The sequence below is a fragment of the Manis javanica genome, chromosome 1 (assembly GCF_040802235.1).
Source record: "Manis javanica isolate MJ-LG chromosome 1, MJ_LKY, whole genome shotgun sequence".
In the NCBI taxonomy this organism is placed as follows: Eukaryota; Metazoa; Chordata; class Mammalia; order Pholidota; family Manidae; genus Manis; species Manis javanica.
Window position 1 is genome coordinate 96751854 of NC_133156.1, and position 14226 is coordinate 96766079.

At 45.2% G+C, this 14226-nt stretch overlaps 1 protein-coding gene across 5 annotated transcripts in view; it reads right to left on the minus strand.

Moving 5' to 3' along the window:
• The window catches only part of MCCC2 (methylcrotonyl-CoA carboxylase subunit 2), a 60080-nt gene that overhangs the window by 10363 nt on the left and 35491 nt on the right, over window positions 1-14226 (minus strand). For all 5 annotated transcript variants that reach the window (XM_073235323.1, XM_073235319.1, XM_073235320.1 and 2 more), the window contains one exon: window positions 3639-3711. In XM_073235323.1, the coding sequence (XP_073091424.1) occupies window positions 3639-3711 (73 nt within the window). The remainder of the gene's footprint in view (window positions 1-3638; window positions 3712-14226) is intronic.

Genomic DNA, 14226 nt, shown 5'->3' on the forward strand with positions numbered 1-14226 from the left:
AGGCAAATTTTTTTTAAAAGCAGGAACACAGCCAAACCTGGTGGTAACTAGGTTTAAACTAAGAAATCCAGTTATTCTAGAAGAATGAATCCCTTCACTTTTACTGTCTCTTTGCTTGTATCTTTTTCTGTCTCTTTTCCAGTTTCATTTATGTCTCACCACCACTTCCACTTCAAACACCCCCTCTCCATACACAAACACAGAGAAGAACTAAGGGAGAAGAAAAAGAGGGGGAAACTGTTATTTTGTGAGGTAGACACTTTCAGTGATTTCAGGAAGTTAATTATTTTGCGAACCTGAAGAACGACTACAGAGATTGTTCCAAGAGTGAATTTCAACAAGCCTACTTATGACTATAAATAAGGGCCAAATACTTGGAACCTGAGAATCAATAAACTTGTTAAAAATAGGTCAAAGACCTGATTGTTTATAGGTCATAATGCATGATCAAAACCAAAAGTTTCTGTGATGACTGCCCTTGTACTGTTCACCATTTAAGAACTTACTCACTATGTAAGAATTTGTTCACCATGTAAGAACTTGTTCGTTATGCTTCAGAAGATTGGAGACTGATGAGAATTAGGCTTGAGGTGGATTAATGATTGTGCATTGAGCATTGACTCCCCTATACAGAATTTTATTGTTGTTAACAACCATTTGATCAATAAATATGAGAGATGCCCTCTCAAAAAAAAAAAATAGGTCAAAGAAAGCCTGTTACCAAAGTGCTTGGAACCAGGCTCTGTCTTGCAGCTCAAACTGGACACCCAGCTGTGGTGCTTGACCAAAGCAGGTGCTCAAAATATTACTGAAGAAAATTAATGGATAAAAGAGAATGTCAAACTACTGATAAGCCAGAACACTGAATTTTTAAAGATGTTTTTGTTCTTTACTCTTATTATTTTTTTAATTGATAAAATTGTTAAGCAGGAAAATAGATATGAGCAGGGTAGAAAGAGAATAAGGTCAGTAAAACCTACCAGAAAGGACTCAGAGTTAACCAGTTAAAACTAGAAAGCCAGAAGACTCAGAGTTAATGAGTTAATCAGTTAAAGCTCAAAGGGTCAGAAGCAACTTGGCCTTGAATGTTTGAATATTCCCTCAGACAAACATAAGTATCTCAGCATAACCCATGTCTTCATTGTGTCAATTAGATCATGCCATTGTAAAATTCACTTTAGCCTGCTAAAAGGCCCAGCTATAAACAGCATAATAATATTAATTTTGACTAATAAGAAAAGAGACTTAATGACTCATCAAGGATGAACATTCTGAGACCACTTAACAAGTCCACACCCTTAGCTCTTTGAAAATCCTCAACCTCTTATAAAACCCCAGACCCTAAACCCTTAGGGGCACCTCTTCTCTGAGATAGCCCACACTCCCTTTCTCTAAGGGTGTACCATTTTGCTTTAAATAAACCTCTCACTGCTCAACTTCTAACGTTTTGTCTCAGCACTTCTCCAGTGGTAAGTGTCTTTCTTACTTTGCTCTTTCATTCTAATCCTCCTGATTTCAGCTCAAACCTTCACTCTGTCCTATTTCAGATAAGTAGGGAGGAGCTGCTGAGAGCTCAGATCTGGGCCTGCAAATTATGATTGCCTGGGTGACCTGGACCAAACTGCAGCTTGCAGTCATGCTCTTTAGTAGCCAGCCTGAAAAGTCTCCTTTCTTTGCCTCTAAGAAGTTCACAGAATATAATCTCACTTCATCCAGTGCTCTGCGGCTCCCCCAAATCCTGGGGTGGTAGGGACTCAGTTTCCATGCTGTGCAGATCCAAGCAGACACTGGACGCCCGGTAATACTGGCTTACAGAGTTAACAAGGGATGTGCCCCATGCTGAGCAGCAGTTCAGTTAAATTCCTTTATCATTCTGTTCTGTCATTCCCTGGCACTCTTGCTTTAATAGATTCTTTCCTCACCTTGCACTCTGACTTCCCTGCATCTCTGAACCCACTTCTCCCCAACAAAATGAAACGTTGAATTGATGGTCACCTAGATTTCTTTCTCTTAGTGTTTCAGGTCTAAGGTCCCAGCCAAAAGCCTATGCTGCACATTCTAAATGGTCCTACCACTTATAGAGGCAAGCAGACAGGGGTGAACTTCCCCAAAGGTCTGACAATCCACTTGGAGCCCTGCCCCACCCCACATAAAGAGCTGGGTCTCTTACATGTCTTTCAGCAGTAAGGTGCCACCCTGAAGGTATACTGTCCTGTTAGCTATTGATATTTTCAACCCATCCTCATCCCAGCTTGGGATCTAGGCATAGGGGCGGTTGAGTAAGGCACATGCTCCACTATACTAGGGACACCTATGGAGGGAGCACCTTCACCAACTTCCTTCAGGCCAAACAGGAAACTACTAGAGCCTATATTCAACTAGTGTGGTGGCAGGAGGAAACCCTTAAGGGCTTCCAGAGATGACTGATCCTCAGAAAAATATGTTCTTCCTCGCTCGCTCCCCACCTCATGCCTCCTACCCTCTAAGGCACTCCCACTCCACTCTCCTCTTCCCCTTTCCACCCCCCACTCCCCTTTCCCCAACCTTATTTGAATTTCAGTACTTGAAGAGATGGAGAAAACTTGATAGTCCCTGGTATTCTAGGGGTTAAAGGTGCCACAAGCCTTTTAACAAGTACCGGGCAAATACGTAAAAAAGAGATGACAAGGACAGCTCATCCATCTTATTCATCTTTGAGAAGGAAGTAGAACAGCTTTGACTTGTTTTAAACTGCTGCACATCCTGAACTATTTGGTGACAAATCCTGCTATACATCAAACAAAAAGCTCTTAATCACTTAAACACCTAAATACAAAAACATAAATTCCACTCCCACTGTGAACTCTTCTCTTGCTCATAAATCAGGCCAGGAGGAAGTTGCTGTGACTTACCCTTAAGCCTCAGTGTTATATTTGCAGTCTGACTTAGGCAGCTAGTTTTTTCTATTATGGCGTGGTATTTTCAGGTTAACTACTGCATTTCCCAGCTTTTATGAAGCCAAATAAATTTCACAAAATTTGTTTTGCCATTTGTCCAAGACAGACTGTCAGGGGTCTAGCATCTATGTTTCAAATACTTTTCTTCAAAAGCCTACAAACTTAACACGTTAAATGAATGAATGTACTTTTATAAACATCCTGATTTTGTTATTCCAGACTTTGTATTCTGGTCTGCATCCTTGGTCTAGTATTGCATGATTCAACAACAGACCTACACAGAGGCTGTGAGGCGGTTTAACTTACTCTACGTCCTTCTGGAAAGCTAACTATCATATAAAACTTCCTAGTTGAATTGTAGACTGAAGAACAAACAAGACAATGATGAAATTCTCAAAACAATTATAGTTATCCAGAAAACAAAGAGAACTACAAATATTTCTGCTAGTTTAATTATCATTAGAACCTTTTCATACAGGTAAGGAAGCATCCAGCCTTCAGTATTTTAAACTCTCTGGATCCTTGAAGCCATTTGGCAACAAATGGTTTTTACAAAACAGCTCCTTTGAGTACTGACTCACACATTTGTACTGCTCTAAATAACAAAGCACATGCCAAGTGTATCAAAGCCTTGAGACAAGAGATCACTTATTTTCAAAGCAACAGAAAATGTTCATATATTCAAATTCTTTCCCTTTATACCTGTAACCAATGTGTCTCCATATAAGGCTTTGAACTCACTGAATCTGCTTCCATCCACAATTCTAGCAATGACCTAAGAAGAAAAATAACAATGTCTCTGAGAAATACCACAAAAGAATTTTTGCATTTAAGTTATTTATAATAAAAACAAATTCATAGTTAAGTTGTCACTTTCACACAATTTCCCCCTATACAGAAAATCTCACTAGAATTTCACTTTACAGGCATGGTACCTGCCCTGAAGTCATTTGGGGCCCTGATTTTACACTTCACTATATATTATATATATATACCAGAGAAGCAAACAGACAATATGGGCTGGTTGTTAGACTCAGAGCTCCAGGGTCTATTCAAACGTGAAAGGAAAGGAGCGACACATAGCAGCAATTCACCGGAGAGTTCCGCTTTATTAGGGAAAGGTGCGGGGTTATATAGGAAGGGGCATGAATTGATTGAGGTGTCACTTCTACGGGACTGGTGGCTGTTGGCTAGGTGCTGGGATTGGGAGGGGGGCGAGAGGTGATTGGGCTTCAGGTGGCGCCGGCGGGAACTGAGGACCCCGAAGAGAAGCCGGAAGTTTGCCATCTTACTGGTGGGGACCCTTCATTCCCCCCTTTCTCCTCTATGGGTTTGTGGACGTTGCTTTCTCTCTGGCTGCTTCCTGCTGAACAGGGGCGGAGAAGGGAGTGAGGGCTTGAGGATTGGGAGGAAAGGGTTGATAGGACTCCCCGCAGTAAGGACGAGTAGATGTGGACTTCTTCAGGTTTGGAAATCAATGAAGGTTCCCTGTAACCATAGGTTGGCCAAGAGGATATGGGTGTCAGGAGCCAGGCGTCTGTGGCTATTGTTTCCAGGAACAGTTTCCAGTGGAGAGAGGGGTCCATCTCAGTGTGTGGTGAGGAGGTCACGTGAGGGTGAGGGATCTTCTGTGGCCAGAAGCTGGTAGTTCCTGAGTAAAAGCTGGTTGAAAGCTTGATTAGAGATTTTTCCGACTTGGGATTTGATGAACTTTATTATACAGGGTAAGAAGAGACAGGCGAGAAGAATGATTATTATGGGGCCTGCAATGGGCCAGAGCCAGGTGAGGAGGGGGTTTGTTAGTATTGACGAGAATGGGTTGGAATTGGAAGCAGAGTGGAGACTGGAGGCAAGGTCGGTGAGTTTGGTAATGTCAGTTTCTACAATGCCAGATTCGTTGATGTAATAGCAGCACTCTTCCCAGAGGAAGACGCAGGTGCCGCCCTTCTCGGCTGTAAGCAGATCTAGGGCCCGCCGGTTTTGAAGGGTGACTTTAGCTAGCGAAGTGACCTGTCTTTGGAGAGAGGCTAGAGAATCGGCAGTGGATGTCAGGGCTCCCTCAAGTTTGGCGTTGAGATCTCTAACTGCCTATAGAGAGTGACCCAAGGCTTCTCCCGGAAACCCTGCCCCAATGGCTGAGGTGATCAAAGAGCTACTGACCATGATGGGAAGGAAAGCAGCTCTTTTTGTGCACGAGGGCAAGGGAGGTTGGAGCTCAAGGAATTCTGCCATGCTGTAAAGTGTTAACTGTGGGATTAGGGTGACGAGAATGCAGGGTGTATCGGAGTTGAGAGGCACTGAGTTGAAAAGACTGCTATTACACTAAAAGAAGTGTCCCGGTTGCGTAAAAGTCTTAGAGCCGGAGGTAGGGGTGTAGATAGAGAGGCAGTGAAGTGCGCTGGAAGGGGGTGGAGTTGGGCTTACACAGTGGTGGATGGTGAGATTGTCTGCGTATTCTGGTTCCCATAAGGGTATGTCTGCCAGGGGGCAGAGGGGTTGTCTTTCTGCATGGAAGGAGTAGTTGGAAATATTAAGGGGCACGGCGGCCAGCAGTGGGCGCTGTAGTGATGCGCACAAGAAACAATTGGCTGTGTTAAGGGTGTGGTTGAGAAAGATGGTGGTGTCCTGAATGAGCTGTAATGAAGAGTAGGAGAAATGGGAAGAGGGGTGGGGATAAGAAGATGAAGAGGCACTATCAAGAGTTTGGATAATGACTTTTTCGGAATGTCTGATATCTGATGCAACTTGAGAGATCTGGGAATGAGAGGGAACATACTTTTGAGAGATATGAAGGGTACTGTGGGGGGTCGAGGACCCCCCATAGTAAACTGAGGCTGTGACTCTGGCAGCCCATCGAGAGTCCCAGGGATCTGGGATTGATAAGGAGAATGAGCCATTGGGATATTTCATGAAACGGTTGGAGGAGTAATACTGTGGGTACTAGAAGTTACCCATGTAGTGAATGGCACAAGACCAGTAGGGACATCTCCTGTAGGTATCTGGCCATCGCCTGCAATAGGCTTGTTTTTGGTCATAGAGGAAGCAGAGGTAGGGAGAATAAGGGTAGCTGCTAGTGAACACTTCGGTGGAGGGAGGAAAGTGGAGGTATAAAGGCTCAGAGCAGCTTTTCAGAGGGCAGTCTGGTGTGGCAATGAGGGCAGTAACTTTTGTTTGATGCTGTGTGTAAGTCTGTCTGACTTTGAATCGCCATACAAAGGAGGCTGGGGTGGTGGGGAAGACAATAGGAATGAGGAAAAAAAGCGAGAGAGCAGTAAAGGAGGAAAAAGTCATGATTCGGGTATGGATGGCAAAGGGGGTGAACGGGATTTTGGAGGAAAGAGGACAGTAAGGTCAGGAGTCTGGAGGGAGGGAGAGTCTATAAACTTTTGTAGGTTAAGAGATCTTTTAGGTGATGTGGGGACAGAATGGTAAGGTGCGCCCTGAATGTCAGTTTATGAGCCTCTTTCTGTAAGAGCTGTCTAGCGGCTAATGCTCGTAGGCAGGGGGCTCATCCCCGAACTGTGGGGTCTAATTGCTTGGAGAGATAAGCTACTGGGGCAAAGGATGGGCCATAATATTGGCCTAGGACTCCTAGAGCTTGACTGGACCTCTCATGAATGTATAATGAGAAGGGCTTCGACAAATCAGGAAGATGGAGAGCTGGGGCTTCCACAAGGGCTTGACAGAGCTTAATGAAGGAGTGTTGGGGTGAGGAGGATAAAGGTTTTTTAGGGGGGCTCTTGCTGAGGTTGTATAGGGGTCTTGCCAACAGGGTGCAGGGAGAAGTTAGGGATCTATGTTCTAAAATATCTAGCTAGGCTTAGAAAGGGCCTAGAAAGGAAAGGATTTTTGTCTTGGTTTTGAGAATGGGCAGGTCAGAGAGGAGCCATTTTCTGTCTAAGATAATGGACTTTCTTTGTTGAGATAGAAGGAATCTGAGGTAAGTGATAGGAGGGGAAGAGATTTGAGCTTTGACGGGGGATACTCGGTAACTTCTGGAAGCTAGAAGGTTAAGTAGGGAGGCAGTGTCAAGTTGAGACTGTTCCCACGAGAGACTGCAGAGTAGAAGATTGTCTATGTATTATAAGGTGGACTTGGAGTGATCATGATGAAACTGTTTGAGGTCCTGAGCTAGGACCTGTCTAAAAATATGGGGACTATCTCGGAAGCTTTGTGGCAAAACTGACCAAGTGAGTTGTTTAGAATGTCTTGTGTATGGGTCCGTCCAGGTGAAGAAAAAAAAATCTTGGGAGCAGGGGTCTAGAGGGATAGAAAAATGGGTCTTTGAGATCTAGGACTGAGAAGTGGGATGCTGAGGCTGTATGGATTTGGAACTAAGGGATGGATAGGGACAATGGCTATGTTGATGAGGCAAAGGTCTTGGACAAGGCGGCAAGATCCATTGGTTTTTTTAACAGCTAATATGGGGGTATTAAATGGGGAGTGAGTGGGTCTGCTTGAATGATGGGTTGGAGGCCTATGAGGGCTGAAGTGGTCAGGGGGTATTGGGCCTGACAGATATACTGAGAGGGGTCACATAATTTGATAGAGGCAGGGGGACATAGGGCCACGGAGGAGCTTGTAATGTCCCAAACTTTGGGATTTACAGGGTGTATGAGGGCAGAACCGGAGCTTTCATTGGGTAGAGGGGGGTCATCGGCTATGAGGGCCATCAGAAAGGGAGTACTGGGGGCTGTGGGAGTGGATATAGTTATGGAAACGTGGAGGAGGGAAAGGATGTCTCGTCCTAGTAAAGGGATGGGACACTGGGGCATAACCAGGAAGGAGTGGGAGAAAGGTATGGGACTGTCTTGGATTGTGCATAAAAGGGTGGGTGGGGGGTTTAATGGGAAAATCTGTTTACCTCCTACTCTGACTATAGGAGTAATGGCTGGCGTGGTAGGGCCCCGGTATTCTCACAAGACTGAGAAGGTGGCTCCTGTATCTAGGAGGAAGGAGATGGGGTGACCGTCTACTGTTAGAGTAACCCTGAGCTCCTGTTTGGTGATGGAAATGGTCGGGCGAGAAGCTCCCGGGCCCCATCAATCTTCTTCTGCCAGCCCCACTACGGCGGGCTTAGGATGGGGGTTGTTCGTCCAGCCTCCCCTTTGGGTGGTTGGGCAATCAGACCCCCAGTGGCCCTTTTTGTGGCATCTGGGGCATGGGGTGGTAGGAGATCTGGGGGAGGGGCACGCCCTTGACCAATGTCCCTCTTTTCTGCACTTGAAACAAGCTCTTGGGGGGGCTTGTTTGTAGAGGGGCGCCCAGGTTGTGGTTTTATCAGCTGGGCCAACATCTGGAAATTGGCCTGATCAGCCTTTTGTTTACGGCATTCTTTCTCCTCCTCCTGCTTATGGAAGACTTTAAAGGCCACTGTTAGGATCTCAGTCTGTGGGGTAGCGGGGCCCTGTTCTAACTTTTTGAGTTTAGCTTTAATGTCGGGGTAGCCTTGAGCTAGGAAGTATGTCATAAGGACATGTCTTCCTTCAGGTGTTTCTGGGTCCAGGCTGGTATACTGTAATAGGGCTTGAGTGAGTCTGTCTAAGAACTCGGAGGGGATTTCATCTCTCTTTTGAATTATGTCTTGGAGCTTTTGAAAACTGACTACTTTACAAGCTGCCCTTTTTCAGACCTGCTATTAAGCAGGAGGCAAAAATATCTCGAGAGCGGAGACTCATGGTGGTGTTATAATTTCAGTGTGGGTCTTGTTCGGGGACAGCAGTGGGGCCAGGGGGATAGGTGGGGTCAGTCCTGTGGGTTTCAGTAGCCTGCATTTGGGCGAAGTCCTAAACTCGTCTACGCTCTTCAGGGAGGAGAGTATTGGCCAGGAGCATGAAAATGTCATGATGTGTGAGGCTGTAAGACTGGAGGGCCTATTGAAACTCCCTGATGTATGTCATGGGATCAGTGGAAAAGGAACTTAGGCGTTTCTCTAGTTGGGCTAAATCTCTTAAGGAGAAAGGGATGTGAACGCGAACGCTGCGTTCGGATTCTGCTACCTCCCGGAGGGGGGCGATAATTTTGGGAGGCTCTCGGGACTGAGTCTGAGGGGGACTGAAGGGTTCTGGCTCAGTCTGTGGGGGAGTGACGCGGTCTAGCCGTGCCTAGTCGAGCAGGTCCTGAAGTGCAGAAGGGGGGCAAAGAAAATAAAGAAAGATAGAATCGGACCCACATGTCGCCAGCTAGCAGCCCAGCTGCTTACTTCTGCCGCTCTAGTTGGGCTTGAACTCATGACTGAATTAAGAGTCCCATGCTCTGCTGAGCTACAGCAGGGCTCCAGTTAATTGCTTATGGAATGCGTTGTTTTCTATTCCTGCCACATCGGCAAGTGGGGGAAGGGCATAGCTAGAAGCAGGGGCGGTGTTTCTACACATCTTCAAGGTCTCCCTATTTTCAGAGTGAGGAGTCTTGGCAAGATATGTTTTTGTGGACAGATAACTTCTAAGGACTGCACCGGTTGTTCTCTAGCTTGTGCTTTCCCATGCTGCCTTCAGACATGGGGGGAGGTGCTTTCCCATTCTCTCTACAAACGTGAGAAGACAAAGGCGGTGCCTAACAGGGGAGAAACAGGTGATGAGGGCAAAGACGGAGGAGGCCCCCGGGACCTAGTTAAAGGGGGGCTGAAAGGCTCAGGCTTAATCTGCAGGGAATGAAGGTGGAGGAGGTGAGATGGGGGAGGAGATGGTTGGGGAGGAAGGGAGAAGGGCTGTTGTAGGAGAAGAAGGGGAAGGGAGGGAACAGGAGGCTTCTGCGGGGGCGGCGGCTTGCAGGCTAGGAGAACTTGGGAGGGGGCGGGGAGAGGAGGAGGTGGAAAGCTTCAATATAGGGAATCTCCTTCCATTTTTTCAGGCGCTGGCAGTAGTTAAAAAGATCGCGAGTGATGTTAGGATCAAGAGTTCCCCCTGCGGGCCATTGCTTGTTATTGTCTAGGGGGGTATGTCGGCCAATCTTGGGAGCAATATTTACGGAGAAGTTTTGGTTTTATATCAGGCATCAGGGAGAGGGTAGCCAGATGCTTAAGCAGGCATTCAAGAGGTGAACTTTCAGGGAGGGATGAGGAGGCTCCTATGGCTAAAGGACAGAGAAGGAGACAAACAGGGGAAGACGAACGGAGATCCTCGGACTGGAAGCAGACCACAAGGAGACAAAGGGCGTCCCCGATGATCCTTGGTGGTCTGCGGAAACTCGTATACGAGTCGGAATTTCTTGGGAAGTGTGGGTCGTCACCCAGACTTCCCTAAGAAGGCAGAGTGCCGGAGTCTCGAGGTACCTAGCGCTAGGCGTTTTCGGCGGACGGAACAGAAGGAGGAGGGGGGGAAAAGGGAGCGTTCTCATCCACAAAGGAGTCACCTCGTTTATGGCTGTTGGAGGGGGATGCCTGAGAGTCAGCCGCAGCCGTGAAGGCCTGAGGCGGGGATTTATGACTGTCGGAGGAGGGGCCTGAGCGTCCGCCGCAGCCGTAAAGGCTTGAGGCGGGGATTTATGGCTGTTTGGGGAGGGGCCTGAGGGTCCGCCGCAGCCATGAAGGCCTGAGGCGGGGAGAGTTCCCTCCTCATCCCCGAGCGTCAGGGCCTTGCCGGACGATCACGGTCAATGGCACTGCGATAGCTTGGGGAAGAGTGGCCCACCCCGGGGAAATTTTGCTTAAAAACTTTCAGCACTGATGGAAGGGATGGTTGGTGAATGCGTTTGACTGTCGGAGGAGGGGCCTGAGCATCTGCCGCAGCCGTAAAGGCTTGAGGCGGGGATTTATGGCTTTTGGAGGAGGGGCCTGAGGGTCCGCCGCAGCCGTGAAGGCCTGAGGCGGGGAGCATTCCCTACTCATCCCCGAGCGTCAGGGCCTTGCCGGACGATCACGGTCAATGGCACTGCGATAGCTCGGGGAAGAGTGGCCCACTCCGGGGGGAAAACTTACCTAAAGGCCAGAGAGGAGTGGTGAGTGTGATGAGCCAGCGCCGGAAAAAGAGGACGAGGGCAAGCTGCTGCTGGTGTCGGGGGAAGACGGGGCCCAGTTGGGGTGTCCCGTCTCCCGGGTTTCGGCACCAATGAAAGGAAAGGAGCGACACATAGCAGCAATTCACCGGAGAGTTCCGCTTTATTAGGGAAAGGTGCTGGGTTATATAGGAAGGGGCATGAATTGATTGAGGTGTCACTTCTACGGGGCTGGTGGCTGTTGGCTAGGTGCTGGGATTGGGAGGGGGGCGAGAGGTGATTGGGCTTCAGGTGGCGCCGGCGGGAACTGAGGACCCCGAAGAGAAGCCGGAAGTTTGCCATCTTACTGGTGGGGACCCTTCAAAACGTATGAGCCAAGGGTCAGGGATTCAATCTGAATGCAAAGGATAGACTCAGAATCAGAAGATGTAAGGTAGAACCTAAGAAAGTACCACATAGGATTTGTGTGCCCTGGAGTAATTCATTTAACCCCTTAGGGTCTCGGTTCTCACTTCTGCAAAGATGGAACAAGGTTGTGAAGATGTGATGACTTATGGAACCACAGAAAATAATGATGAGATGAAGAACCAGCTCTGCCTCCTACCTCCACCAGTGAGAGACTAGAGTCACAGGCTGGCTACCTAAAATACTCCATACCTCAGCTTCCTCATCAGTTGGTTTGTTCGATTTTACAAAAGATAATACTTTAGAAGTGCTAACTAAAACACACTGCCTGGCTTTCATTAAAACATAGCTGGCTACTATTAAGCTTTCCATAAAGGTTCATTGATTCCAAATCTGATATACTTGAAGGACCATCCCATGCATATAAAATTAATCTAAAAGCAGCAGAGATTACTAAGTAGTTTACCCTTGGGGCTCATTATTATGCATCAGGACTATTTCAAAGAGTTGCAAACATGAAACATATTTCAAATTTCTTCAGAATCTATTTTAGATGATATACCTAATTTTTCTATCTAGTTCGTTTCTTTTTCCTGTTTACCAAACGGATTAAAGCCAATTCAACCAAAAAAATGGAAAAGGTTGAAAAATGAGTGAATGCTTCCCAACAGCTTTCTTTCTAAAAAGTAAAAGATCACTTTGAATTAATTTTTTAGTTATTTTTCTAAAAGGTCCAATAATGTAATGGGAATATTAACAGTTGCCTTTTCTAAGTGTATGAACCTCCAAAATTATATCTTTTAAAAAATAATCACATATAACAACTACAATTCCTCCACACAAAGATAAAGCCATTTAAAAGGCACAGAAATCTAGCACCATTTAGCATGAAACTACCTTCTCTTTGCTTTACAATGGACACCACCCACCACAGAAAATAATTAACTCATCTTCACAAAGACTCAAACTTCAGGAAGCAGACATCTCATATGATACTATTCCTATTTCTTGAAGTGAAAACAGATGCACTGAGAGAGAGAGATTCAATTCCAGTACCAATGATGAGGAAAACAAGGACCAGAACCATGATTTCCAGTTAATCTGCCAGTGCTGTCCCACAGCTCCCTATACTAACTAGTAAGACATCCACACAGAGCTTATTTGCTATTACAGAAAAATTATAAATTGTCATCACAGTGATGAACATGAATGAACAAAAGGCCCAGGACGCTATTTAAGAAGGCAAGAGTCTATCTTTATAACAAGTTTCCAGGCACAGCGATGGGTGTTTGGGGAACAGTGAGTATTCAGCAGAACAAAAGCATGTGTTCTTGGGGAAGTGAAGAGGCAGGAGGACAACCCAAAAAATGGGGCAGGAGCCAATCATGGTGGGTCTTCCCTGTTCACTGAGGAACCTGGGCTTCATCCCATAGTCAATGGGAAAACATGATATTTTAAGATGGGGAGTGACACAGAATTACTTTTAGAAAGATCACCCTGGCAGCACTATGGCAGACAGACCAGACTAGCCTCTCTTGAAGGGTAGTAAGCACCCAGCCTGTCTCAGAACACCCTGGAGGCTTATTTAAGAATAAGCATAATTTTAGCTAAACCCTAGGTCTACTGAACTTGAGTTTGATAGAGAGACCTAGAAAACTGAATTTTAACTATCTCTGCCTGATAATTTGGGGGCACAGTAGAGTTTGCAAGCAATCTCCTAAGCAAGGGAAGACTGGGCCTATACTGAAAAGGAGACTCGTAAAGACACATGTAAGCCAAGACCTGCCACACCAAGTAGGAGCACAGTAAGTCGTTACGGGATGGGTTAAGGAATGAATGGGATAGAAACAGGTGTTAGAGACCGATAGCATGGAAAGAGGTCAACTCCAAAGTACAACACAGAACCATCTGACATTGCCATTTTTGTGAGTCAAAACTGGACAAATACTGGCAATTCATACAGTTCAATTTAATGAGGAAATCAATAAAAGCTATGCTCTTATCATTTATGTTTTTTTCTTAAAAAAATGCTTATAAAAAAATCTCCATTAAAATGAAGTGGAACCATCATGAAGGTGTGGATCTGCATCTGTTTTGCTCAGTCCTATGCCCTCATGCCTGAAGCAATGCCCTCACAGGACAGCTACTCAATAAACACCATTGAATGCGTGAGAAAAAGTGGTTATGCATAAGAGGATGAATTCTTAGCCATTTGGAAAACTTGACTATCTGGAACAACTCATTTTTCAAGCACATCAGATGATAAGAACCATCTTTTTTCTTTGCCTATAGTTAATCAAAAAGGTAAACTAAAATCCTAATCCTAAAACTTATAGTTAACTAAGTCACCTTGCTAAAGTGAAATAACACTTGAAACTCCATAAAAATCCAGAATTTAAGACCCTCTAACAATTATAGTGTATTACCCAAATAAATAATCATACACACACATAAGCAGGATATTACATCCATCAATTCATTCAGAAAATATTTACTGAGTACCTACCATGTCACCAGGTACTGTTATAGTAATTAGGGCATAGCCATGGAAGATGTTACATGAAGAACTTTTAAATAATGGAGAAATACTTATAACTTAAATGGGAAAAAACAGAATTAAAATTTTAAAATATGTATGTATTTATACACTACCTCAACTACATAAAAATGTATATATACAAATTAAGCCAAAACACCAAACTATTAGCTTCTTTCCCTGGATGGTGGAATTATAAGCAACTTGATATTTTTCGGTGTTTTCTACATTTTTCACAATTATGTAATTTTATAGTCCAGGGAAAGGTAACAAAATATTAAGCCACAGATTTTTGTATTAAGATAATGTCCTAATATAAAAAGTAGTCAGATAGGGATACTGAACAAAATAAAAAACCACATGCTGTATGCAAACACAAGAATTCTCAATCTAAATGGTAGACTATGTCAACAATCT